The sequence below is a fragment of the Mugil cephalus genome, chromosome 11 (genome assembly GCF_022458985.1).
Source record: "Mugil cephalus isolate CIBA_MC_2020 chromosome 11, CIBA_Mcephalus_1.1, whole genome shotgun sequence".
NCBI lineage: Eukaryota > Metazoa > Chordata > Actinopteri > Mugiliformes > Mugilidae > Mugil > Mugil cephalus.
This window is the reverse complement of record NC_061780.1, coordinates 27,034,120-27,046,399: the sequence shown is the minus strand read 5'-3', so window position 1 is coordinate 27,046,399 and position 12,280 is coordinate 27,034,120. Positions and strand designations below refer to the sequence as shown.

Genomic DNA, 12,280 nt, shown 5'->3' with positions numbered 1-12,280 from the left:
CAGATCTCAGACCCAGATCTTCATCCCGAACCGCCCATGTGACCGAGCCGAGACTCATTCTGTTGGAAGGATGAACAGAGTCTGTTCTCTTCACATATGATTTATTCTCACATCTTTGATTCATTCTGCTCCCGCCCCCTAGGAAACATAGAAGGAAGGAGAGAATGCAACGAGGAAGATAGAAATGATAGAAGAAGAAATACAGAAAGACGAAGGGAGTAGAGAGGAAAAGGAGGAAGTGTCGAGGTAAAGATTGAAATGGAAGAAGAAATAGAAAAGAACATGGAAATACAGCAGGAAAGAAGGAAGTAGAGAAGGAGACAAGGACATAGAGAGTAGTAGAAAAGAAAACAAGGAAGTATAGAAGAAAAAAGATGTGAATGAAAGAAGAAACGGAGAGAGACGAAGGGAGTAGAGAAGAAAAGAAGAAATAGAGAGGAAAAGAAGTATTGAAGGAAAGAAGGAAGATGGAAATGAAAGGAGAATTAGAGAAAGAATAGGAAGTAGAATCAGAAGGAAGTAAGTAGAGAAGTGAAGGAAAGAAGTACAAAAGAAAATAAGGAAGCAGAAGGAAGTAGAGAATGACAGGAAGAAGTAGGAAAAGGGTCGAGAGGACTGAGAACAAAGATGGAAGAAGAGACAGAAGTTGAGAGGAAGAGAACGATGTAGAGAAGTAAAGAAAGGAAATAGCAGGAAAGAAAGAAGTAGAAGAAGTTCCAGGAAGTAGTTCTCCACTGTCCTTCCAGTCTGTAATAAAGTTCTTAAGCCAGTTTCAGTACTTTCTAGATGTTTCCTCTGCTTGATGCAGCCAATGACTTGACCCTTCTCCACCAGACTAACATCTCCTCCTCCACCAGACTAACATCTTCTCCACCAGACTAACATCTCCTCCACCAGACTAACATCTCTCTCCAGACTAACATTCCTTCTCCACCAGACTAACATCTTCTCCACCAGACTAACATCTCCTCCTCCAGACTAACATCTTCTCCACCAGACTAACATCTCCTCCTCACAGACTAACATCTTCTCCACCAGACTAACATTCTCCTCTCTCCTCCTCACCCGACTAACATCTCTCCCCAGACTAACATCTCTCCACCAGACTAACATCTCCTCCTCCAGACTAACATCTCCTCCTCCACCAGACTAACATCTCTCCACAGACTAACATCTCCTCCTCCAGACTAACATCTTCTCCACCAGACTAACATCTCCACCACCAGACTAACATCTCCTCCACCAGACTAACATCTCCTCCACCAGACTAACATCTCCTCCATCAGACTAACATCTCCTCCACCAGACTAACATCTTCTCCACCACCACAGGATGTGGAGGAAACGAGAAGCTGCTCATAAATAACTTGCTGAAGATAACAAACTAATGATCCACCAGGAGGCGCTGGACTATGAGCTCAGTTACAGACAGAGAACGTGTACAAGAGTGTTTTTTCATGGAAGTTGTGTTATTATTGTGATTCTTCTCCCGTCAGTGGTCATAATGTTATAGCAGATCAGTGCAGTGTTCAATGACATCATTCTTACAGTTGTATGTTGTGAGTGTGAAAACAAAGAGACAAACCTGAAGTATCATAAAAATATGTTGAGACGGAGCCGTCCATGGGTAACATGTTTTTATTTGCACGTCCAATGAAGTGTTAACAAACCCAACACAGAGGTTAGCATCCAGGTTCTACAGCAGGGGGCGCTCAAACACATGAAAGCTCCGACGACATCGGACGGGAAGAAACCGGCAAACATCTTCACATCTGTACAAATCTACAGTCGTTCTGGTGGTTCTAGTGGTCCGTCTGTTTCAGGGTCTGTTGGTTGGTGGGTCTACGGTGGTCTCAGGTTCTACTGGTCGGTCTGTTTAACGTTCCATTAGTTGACCGGTCTACGGTTCTAGTGGTTGGTTGGTTTAGGGTTCTATTGGTCAGTCAGTGTAAGGTTCTATGGGTTGGTCAGTCTGCAGTGGTCTAAGGTTCTACTGGTCAATAGGTCTAAAGGTCTATTGGGTGGTTGGTTTAAGGTTCTATTGGTCAGTCTGTATAATGTTCCACTGGTTGGTTGGTTTAAGGTTCTATTGGTCGGTCGGTTTACGGTAGTCTATGGTTCTATTGGTCAGTCTGTATAATGTTCCACTGGTTGGTCAGTTTAAGGTTCTATTGGTTGGTCAGTCTGCAGTGGTCTAAGGTTCTATTGGTCAATAGGTCTAAAGTTCTATTGGTTGTTGGTTTTAGGTTCTAGTGGTCGGTCTAAAATACTAGTGTCTAAGGTTCTAGTGGTGGTCTAGTCTGAGGTTCTAGTCCGGTCTAGGGTTCTAGTGGTGGTCCGGTCTTTGCAGGTCACAGCTTTAGTCCACTAACTGGATCCGAGGGTTACGCTGGAGATCAGGTGATATTTTCTTCTCTACGATTCCAAGTCGGATTTAAGGTGGAGTAAGTTCCAAACCAGGTCTACGATGTGCTTCAAACTCACAGTGTATCACCACTCAAATGATTATTAACCACATACGGCTTTAGAAAAGAAATCTAATATAAAACAGCGCCACCGGCTGGCCGACTATAGCGCCCCGCAGGGAGACATGTTGGAGAGTCCAGAGGATGGAAATGTACAAAATGAGTCGGGAAGGAGGCGGAGGAGAGGAGAGCTGTGGATGCTGACGTCTTCTTAGACCAGTTATCTTTGGTCTTTTCAAAGGAAACTTCTAATCTTTTAAGTGCAGAATATTTGACATCTGGAGCTCGACTTCTCTCAAACATCTTTACAGCTTAAAATCCCCAGAACTAAAACCTACGAGGTTTATAAAGTCTACTGTTGGTGTTCTTTTATTTTCTTGGACAAAAAGACGTTTTATCGGAGGAAAAAGCCTCTTTCCTTCGATAAAACCGAACACCTCTGGGATGTTCAGACATGTAGACTGACGCTAACATTAGTGTAATGAGGGCTGTCAGAGTCCATTAATATTTGACCCCATGAGCCGTAGTTTGTGAAATCAGCTGTAGCGTCGAGGAAGGAAAACAGAAAGAAACTGTCAGAAATGGAGCGTTGGTCTTTTTCTGGGGAACATTCTACAATAACATGCATTTCAATGAATCAAGCCTATTTATTCGCTCACGTTTTCATAAGAGGATTAAAAACTCAACAACGAATGGAGTTAGGGCAGACAGAACTCGCCCTGCAGCGCCCCCTGCTGTCGACAGGTTTGTTTTTGCACGTTCTTTTCATTTTTAGCCCAGATAACTGACTGAAGGAAGAGTCGGGCTCCACAGCTCAGCTCTGCTCCACCGTGAAGAGTCTTAGAAGCAACTTAGAAGAATGCACTCATGTTACAAACAAGTGTTTTCATTTTTTTACAGCGTCTTTTAGTCTCTGTGAGCAGGAGGCGGATTTATTATCATCTAGGTTTCAAGTCAGGAGGCGTTCACACAGTTTGTTTTTTTTTTTATAATCCACATCGGACCGAGGGCGTAGCTGCGTCGCCAAGTCGACTTCCTCTGTTTTCGGCTGCAGGAGCGACGGGCGGCGGCAGCGATGAGGAGGAGGAGGAGGAGGAGGAGGAGGAGCAGGAGGAGGAGGAGCAGGAGGAGGAGGAGTGGCTGCAGGGAACATGCTGCCGACTACAAACAGAACGTCAAACCTTTCGCTGGGCGCTGGAGCATCGAAAGCAGGAGGGAGGAGGTTTGCAGCAGTTTCTTATTTGGTCCTACTGAGGAGTAATTATACTTGGATATATTCAGCATCGAGTTATATGTTAATGAGAAACGATTTTTGGACTTGTTCTTCTTCTTCTTCTGTGGGAGCTGAAGGGTCCTCGTCAGCAGCTCTCAACGTTTTTTTTGTTTGTTTCTTTTCAGACAGACATGCGATGAACTGCATGACAACAACAGCAAAGAGGGGATCTGTTTCTTTTTTTAAATCTCTCTGTCCTTTTTTTTTTTAAATCATATTTGAGGCATTCCTTCCCCCCCTCCCTCCCTCCCCTCCCCACCTCGTCTAGACACGTTTAGCCAGAGGAGACGCGATGGACGTGGTGGATCTGAAGGACAACTCGACTTTCTGAGCTGCACCAACTTCTTTTCTTACACTTTGCGAATGTGGTGGAAGAGAGAGAGAATAAAGACAGAGAGAGTTTAGCTATGATCACAATAGTGTGTGTGTGTTGGTTGTGTGTCTGTGTGTGTGTGTGTGTGTGTGTGTGTGCTGTACACTGAGTCTATATTTCCCAGTGGGGTTTCACTGGTGGGAGTCCCAGCCGATCAGTGGGTCGGGTGCAGCTTCAGTACTCGCTCAGGTTGTGCCATTTGGAGATCTGCCGGCGGGGGTTTTCGCAGACCTCCCTCCAGTGGGAGGCGCCGGAGGGGGCGGGGCTGTGCAGGCCGAGCAGGAGGCGGCCCAGCACCTCGTTCTTGGTGGTCCGGTCGAAGTCGACCACCAGGAACTCCACGGAGATCTCGGGCAGCAGCTCGGGGGGGATGTCGTAGATGAAGGACTCGTTGAAGACCGGGTTCAGCGTGCACTTCTTCACGTGGGTCTTCTTCTTGGCGATGCGCTTGCGGCCGTAGAAGACGTTCACCTTCACGTAGGGGTCTGAGGACGGAAGAAGAAAGAAGGTTATGTTGGGTGGGTTTTATCATCAAGGAATGAAACGTAGACCGTCTATAAATATGGACGCCACGTCTCCTGTTTTCCTGGCTTTTTATTGCCGTGCAGAATGAAAATACTAACAGCAGGCGAATAAAAAGCTGGATCGCTGCGTCTCTACAGTTTGTTCTATGTTGCGATCAGTGTGAAAGACCTGGTCCTGTCACAAACAATCCATTTCCTCCACTTTTCCCAACATTGTTCCTCTTGGCTCCTTCTAATGAGTCTGTGTCTGTCGTATTCTTACAGGTCACTAACACAATATTTAGTAAATATCACACTTCCTGTCACTCTGCCCAGATAAACCAACATAACCAACATAACCTGGTCACACCATGATCCAGAGTTCTGACAATAATTAGAAGAACATCCTCCACAAACCTCATGATCTTGAGCTGAGCCAAAACACATATGTGTGATAAAGAATCTCATTGATTTCTTCCAACAATTTAATCTCCACGTTGGTGATGATGTAGTTGTTTGTTGTGTTGCAGCCGGTCGTCTTCATATATATAATATTCACATCTAGTTCTCTTTCCCATTTCCCCTCCAGCCATGTTTATTTACAGTCTGGGGGTGTGACTGTGTCGCCCCCTGGAGGAAGGGAGGTCAAACAGCTGGAGTCCTTTAAAATGTCAAATGTTTGGTTAATTTAATCTGGAGGAATTTCTAAAGGTTCCTGAGACCTGAGCCGCTGCTACGAAGGAAATAAACTCAGAGGTAGAGACGTATGTAAGGATGTAAAGACATGAAGGAATAAAGAAACTCAACTATGTAGATGCTAATTAGAAATAAACATCTTTACTAATTGCTCTGAATGAACGTTAACTTTATTTGAATCCTGTCATTAGATAAAGTTTGTTCAAACCCTGATTCTGTCTCATTAAATCTTGTAAAACCTGAATTAAACTGGCTTTTGTTTCCTCTGGTTCCCTGTGTCCGGACTCACTGGCTGACAGGCCCGTGATGTCCATCTTTGGAAGGTGTCGAGCCTTGAGGACGACCACGCTGAGACGATGAGACACCGGCTGGTAGGACAGAGACGCCAGCAGCTCCCCACGACTCTCACACTGGAGACAAACACAAAGAGGGTCCTGAGAAATTAAACTTGTTTCTCAGCTGATTTAAACAAAGTCACGACGTTTTAGTTAAACACAAACTTCAAACTATATATCAGTCAGAAGGAAGGAAGGAAGGAAGGAAGGAAGGAAGGAAGGGAGGAAGGAAGAAGCTGACTCGTCGTCCTGATGCTGCTCTTGGCTTCTGTTTGCGTTTCCATGGTAACCAGAGTCCACTTCTTACAATTGGACATCTTTGTCCTGGACAGAGTCTCACTTGTGTGTCGTCTCTTATCGAGTTAACTCTGGATTCTCGGAGGAATGTAAAAAACATCCTCGTCTCATTCTGACTCAGCTTTAAAATCTGATTAAAACCCAGAGAAACACTTTAACTAAAACATTTATTTCACCGTCACATAATCTGCAAAGTTACGTTTCCCAAACTGAACTGAGACGAAGCAAAAATGTATAATTACGAGATTTAAAGACATTAAAAAGAGCAGCTCTCAATCTGAATGAAACATTTAAGTCTGACTCTGTTTCACCTGGTTCCTGGTTTGGTTTCATTCTTTGTGTGAACACGTTGGAGCTAAAACCAGATTAGAACCATCAGATCCAGGAGGAACAAGTTAGAAAACCACAAACATGTTGAACCAAACATTTCTAGAACTTAATCTCTGAACTGTCTCCTGTCTCCACAGACTGAATAATAGTAAAAACTGATCTATAGTCCGAAGTTTCTACTGGAGTGAAAACAGAGACTTGGTGCGAAGCGTCTTGAGCTCCCTCACCTGCATGTTCCTCTTGGTGATCTGCTGGCTCAGGTGGACCCGGCCCGTGCTGGGGTCGACGCCCTTCAGGGGCACCACCGCCTCCCCGATGACGTCGTCGCGGGCGAAGCGGTCGAAGCTGAGCACCAGGAAGTGGAGCGTGAGCTCGGGCAGCGAGCTGTAGGCCACGCCGTAGAAGGTGAAGGTCTCGTCGAACAGCGGGTCCAGGGTCTTCCTCAGAACCCGGGTCTTGACTCTGTGCTTCTTCTCCGGGAGGATGGTCATCTTCACGTAGGGGTCTGAACTTCCCGCCTGCTCGTCCATGGCGGGGAGGCCCCGGGCCCCGACGATGGTCACCACCAGCGCCTTCTTAGGGAAGTTGTAGTCGACGGTGAGGCTGATGGACCCCAGACTGGGCTCCGGCTCCGGGTCCGAGGACGCCGGCGTGAAGGGGGACGCCGTCTTGCTGCTGGTCTGGCTGCTGCTGGCTGAGCTGCTGTCCAGGCAGCAGTAGTCGGCCCGGACCGGCAGGGCCCGCTCCAGCCGGGCCTGACCGTGGGCGGCGCCGGGGCCCGCGGGCGGGACCAGGTGACTCATCTGTAACTGACCTGGGACGTCCAGGATGTTGTTCTCGGCGTCCACGAGGACCATCCCTCTGCCCCCGACGGCGGCGGCGCCACCGCAGCCTCGATCGGCGTCGCGCTCGGCGCGACGGACGCCGCGCACGATCCGCTTACTGCCACTGAGGGATTCTGGGTAAATGCTGATGCCCTTCAGCATGTGGATGAACTTGTAGGGCGGGTCCTCGGCGTCGCAGTAGCGGTCTCCGTGCAGCTTGTAGCGGCCGGTGACGCGGAGGTAGCGGCGCTGGCAGAAAGACCAGAGCAGAACCAGGACCACCACCACCAGAACCAGAACTCCAGCGCCCAGGAAGCCGGCCAGCACCGGAGACATGGCTGGAGACACAGGCAGGAAGAGACGCAGTCAGACACAACAGACCACATTCACATTCAGATCCAGATTTAGATTTAGATTAGTGGTGTCATACAATTAACTGCTGTGGATTAAGTCAAAGTCAACTTTATTAACAATTCTGACATGTGACAGCAACTATACTAAACATATACACATAAAATGTGCAAACGTTGAGATTTAAAAAGGAGGATGAAATATATATATAGAAAAAAAATAAAAAGGGGATGGAATAAAAATATATATATATTTATCTATAGTCACTGGTGGAATGTAGAGAATTAATTTCAATTAATCTCGATCTCCTTCATGTTTAATCTCTATTGATTCGTTTCATTGTTCATGAACAGACTCCAGGAAGAAGAGAATATATCTGCACTGAACGTGTTCGTTTTGTGTCTTTCTTTGTCCACCACGTGTCCACATGAATGTGTCCCTGTTGCTACGGAGACAAACTAACTTGTGGACATTGTCCAACCAGAGGAGACGCTTCTTATTGAGAACAGTGTCTCCCAGTGAACAGTGGCTGCAGGAGTGGACACATATTAGCAGCAGCATTGGCAGCTTGTCTTTGTCTTGGTTTGTCCTGGTTTGTCTCCAGCTGTTAGCCGCGTTAGCCCAAGTGCTAGCAGAATCCCCGGCTAACGTATGCTTGGCTTGGTTCATGTGCTGTTTGAAGCTGGAAAGAAAACTCCTTCCTGCAGAGTGTGATGATACTTTATGTGTCTCCACTGGTCCCTCTTGGTGTCTTTGTCCTCAAATGTCCCATGGAGAGGACCAACGTGCTGTTTAGCGTCTTCCATCTTTATGGGTTGGTTCTGCTGCCTGTCACTACCGGATCAGCTGGTGCTAACGCTAACGCTACTTGGACAAACTGAGACACGTTCACAGTCGTTCTGCTGCAGATGCTTCATTAATCACATTCATCAGATGATGATTAATCTGGGTGATTCCTACTTTATATGATTTATTTGACGCTTTTTCACTTTATTAAAGAGAAACGCTTTGGTTAAAAAAAAAAAAAAGATGTGTTACAAAAATGATGATGTGTATTTCTGTTTGATTAGGAGGAGCTAGTGTTAGCTCGAGGCTAGGAAGCTTCAATGTTTAGTTTAGGTTTACAGGCCTTAAACAAATAAAAAAAGAAAAATGCCTGGAGACACAGAGCAGGAGGAGGAGGAGGAGGAGGAGGAGGAGTTTGTGGAGGCCTTTGTTTACCGTCCACAGAGAAACCATTGTTGTTGACGTGTCCCATGAGGACACGCTGACATAATGTCGTCCCAGAAGTCGACTCTGCAGATCTTTACTGGAGCAGAACCAGTTCCCAACGGAGAGACTCCAGGAAAATACTTCACGATACCAACTTCAGTTCAACTTAAACACGTCTTTCAAATCAAACGTCTCTAATTCATTTAACTGAACAATAAAGTACAATAAAAATCATTTCAACCAACGTTAAAGAGTTTAAACGTGTTTTACACTGATATAGAAAAAGATAGATAGATAGATAGATAGATAGATAGACGGACGGACGGACAGACGGACAGACAGACAGACAGACAGACAGACAGACAGACAGACAGACAGACAGACAGACAGACAGACAGACAGACAGACAGACAGACAGACAGACAGACAGACAGACAGACAGACAGATAGATAGATAGATAGATAGATAGATAGATAGATAGATGGATGGATGGATGGATGGATGGATGGATGGATGGATAGATAGATAGATAGATAGATGGATAGATGGACTGAATGTTCTTGTTTCCTCCATCCTCTTGTCTCGTTAAGATGATGTCATGTTTTGGAAGCAGCTCGCTGCCTAGCAACCACACACACACTGAACTGAACTGATTATTAATTATTTAATTAATTAATTACCAACTGATCCAACGACATTCAGTGAATAGAAACAGTAACGTAGTCTGCACACATATTTGATCCAAATCTAAGATTTTCATTTTTAATTTAACGAGGATTAGAGACAGAATCTCCTGGAGAGACTCAGGAAAAGGTGTGAATTATGTTTCATATTTATGTTTCTTCCTAAACAATCTGAAAAGCAGCTGGAGTCATGTGGAGACGGAAGCAGAACAAAAAGGATTCTGGCTGAGACGCCGCTGCTGCATCAATATTTCATCAAGGTCTCATCCATTAACCTGCTGATTATTTCCAGGACTGACGTCGTCTGGTCGATTAAACATCACAAAACCTCCCGAAATATATCGTTTACAGTCGTTTATGAGCCAATACAGCAAATAAACAAATACTAAATGTGAGGGTTTATATATAAAAAAACATTATCTTTAAACTTTAAAACATTAAGCTGGAAGAGTAACATATAAATTATTATTATCTTTATTATTATTATTATGTGTTCATGTGATATCAAACAAATGGGAACATTCACATAATAATAACAATAATAATTAATAAAATAAATATTTGTTGAGATATTTTTTTCCTTTTTTCTTTTACTCATTTAAAATGAATAAACAAATAAAACGTATTCTTAAAAATAAAAATATTCGCCCGGTACAGACATGACGTCACCTGAAACCCACCCCAGCGGGCACGCGCGCGCGTACGCACCCACGGGAGCGCGCAAGACCGACCGACCGTGCGCGGGAGCGTGAACGCCCTGTTTTAGCGCGTCTGTCGCGATGCTGCTCCCGTGTTATTGTGTATTTTAAATAATTTGTTCACATTTATCACAGCTTTAAAATAAAAACACCAGATTATATCAGAATATATTTTACACATTTTCTATTTATCTGTGAATAAATAAAGATATGAACGGATATCTGATTTTTTTTATTGGATTCGTGTCTGTCTGGAGTTAAATATGAACAGACTGAGTTAAATTAGCAAAAATAGAACAGAACAACAGAGATAAATGTTGTACCTGGTGAATAAACGCTTAGAAATGAGGTTTAAAATGTGAGATAACGTGTGACGGCCTGATAACTGGGTGTAGGCACCTGATCAAGATGTCAGCGGGTATTTCACATCAGTTTTCATCTAACACTGAGGACGGACTCATAAAAAGGCTGAAGCCAGCGGCCTGGGAGGTTTTACACCGACTGACTCGCCGCTGAGGAGCCGTGAGGTGAAGCAGAAAAAGGCCTTTCTCTCACCGTAGGTCGGTCCCAGCTCGATGATGTCCGCCATTTTGTGGTTCGGGGCAGGATGCGGTCCTGACCGGGCTGGAAGAAGAGCGCAGAGATGGAGATGGAGCGGGACACCGACTGAGCGACCACCGCTTTACTTCACATCCATAGAGGAGGAGGAACCACCGAAAAGCGTCCGTTAATCCCGGGGAAGGAGCTTCATGTGTCCGCTGATGGAGCCGTCGTCCGCTCGGTGCGTCGGTGTCTCTGTCGGTGCGTAAAGATGCTCGCGCTCGGATGCAGGGAGGCTGCACCGAGATGTTCTGTGCGGGATGATGAGTCACTCCCTCCTCGATCCTCTGCTGCGTTTAGCGGCTGAAAGTGACTGAGCAGGTTATCGGCTTTTCTCTGGAGCCGGAAACACAATATTCATCTGACTCGTTAACTTTTAAAACTAAGTCTGAATTTGAATATGTATTTCTGATTTACAAGACAACATCTCCACAGACAGACAAAAAAAAGTCTCTCACAATGAATAAAAAATACAAAGAGAAACAAAACCACAAACCTCCAAAAAGACAGAAAACGCAAACAGACTGAAAACATCCCAGAATACTCTCACAACATCCAAAAACAAACTGAAACAGACTCAAGACATGTCAACATCCACTCAAACATCCATAAACTCATTTAAAATGCAGGTGCAGATACACATAAAGCGTCCAAATAGACACTAAAACATCCACAAACAAACTCAGAGACACAACATTTCCATAAAGACAGAGAAAAAGTCCACAGATACTAAACAACATTCACAAAGAAAATGAAAACGTCCACAGAGCTCAGCTCGTCATGAAGCCAGTGTTTCCTGCTGCTTTCAATAAAAAGTACCAGTAGTTTTTCAAATGTTTCGCTGATGTGACATCGATCTAGAAATCTGCAAATATATGCGTAGTTTGTAAATTTAAACACCTGCAGATGCAGATTGATTCCAGTAAAGATGCACCAGTTAAAGTTAAAAGGTGTTAAATGATCAGATGAAGGAGAAACTCTAACATCATTAAAACTCAACCAGAACATGACTCATTTCTGGCTGTTTGACGTTTGTGGTTCGCAGAAACATGAACGGAGTGAGACATCTCTGCATCATCCTTCTCACTGGTCTGGTCCTTTCAGGACTGGAGGCTCCGCCCCTCGACTCCGTCACCACAGCAGCATTAGGTAATAAACAGGAAGTGGACTTATATGTCCAGGAACAGGCTTTAGACATCACACACGCACAGGTTATCTGCTCCTCTGAGTTCTGACCCAGTTATATTCAGCTGCACCACATTTTATTCACCTTATATTGTTTTTAACATTGAGTCTGAATTTAAATCTGAATAATGACACAAAACGTCCACAAACTGAAAGGAGACGTCTTAAGAGAAGCTCAGGGTGTCCTCAGAGGGACGGCAAACACCCCCGAGACACTTGACAACTTTAAAGAGACTCAAAATGTCTGTGAAGAGATTCACATGTCTCAAAAATACATGTAGTCATAATGTCCTCCAAGAGACATAAACGTCCAACAAAGAGAAAGGAGACGTCTTAAAGGAGACTGAAAATGTCCTCAGAGAGACACGGGACATCATAAAAGACACTCAGAATGTCTTTGGAAAGACTCAAATATCAGAAAAATAGTCATAATGTCCTCAAAAAGTCCACAAAGA

At 44.7% G+C, this 12,280-nt stretch overlaps 1 protein-coding gene across 1 annotated transcript; it reads right to left on the bottom strand.

The window, feature by feature from the left end:
- Nucleotides 1–1,622: 1,622 nt before the first annotated feature.
- LOC125015736 (synaptotagmin-11-like) lies at nucleotides 1,623–10,883 on the bottom strand. The gene is made up of 4 exons (XM_047597665.1): nucleotides 10,596–10,883; nucleotides 6,499–7,433; nucleotides 5,599–5,719; nucleotides 1,623–4,595 (listed from the first exon to the last, which is right to left on the bottom strand). The coding sequence occupies exons 1-4, from the start codon at nucleotides 10,627–10,629 to the stop codon at nucleotides 4,285–4,287; spliced, it is 1,401 nt and encodes a 466-aa protein (XP_047453621.1). The 5' UTR covers nucleotides 10,630–10,883; the 3' UTR covers nucleotides 1,623–4,284.
- Nucleotides 10,884–12,280: the final 1,397 nt, after the last annotated feature.

Coding starts and splice junctions, on each gene's coding strand:
- LOC125015736 (XM_047597665.1), bottom strand. CDS start 10,629: ATGGCGGACATCATCGAGCTGGGACCGACCTACG. Junction 7,434..10,595: donor CGAGCTGGGACCGACCTACG/GTGAGAGAAAGG, acceptor CTGTGTCTCCAG/CCATGTCTCCGGTGCTGGCC. Junction 4,596..5,598: donor CATCACGGGCCTGTCAGCCA/GTGAGTCCGGAC, acceptor TTCCGTCCTCAG/ACCCCTACGTGAAGGTGAAC.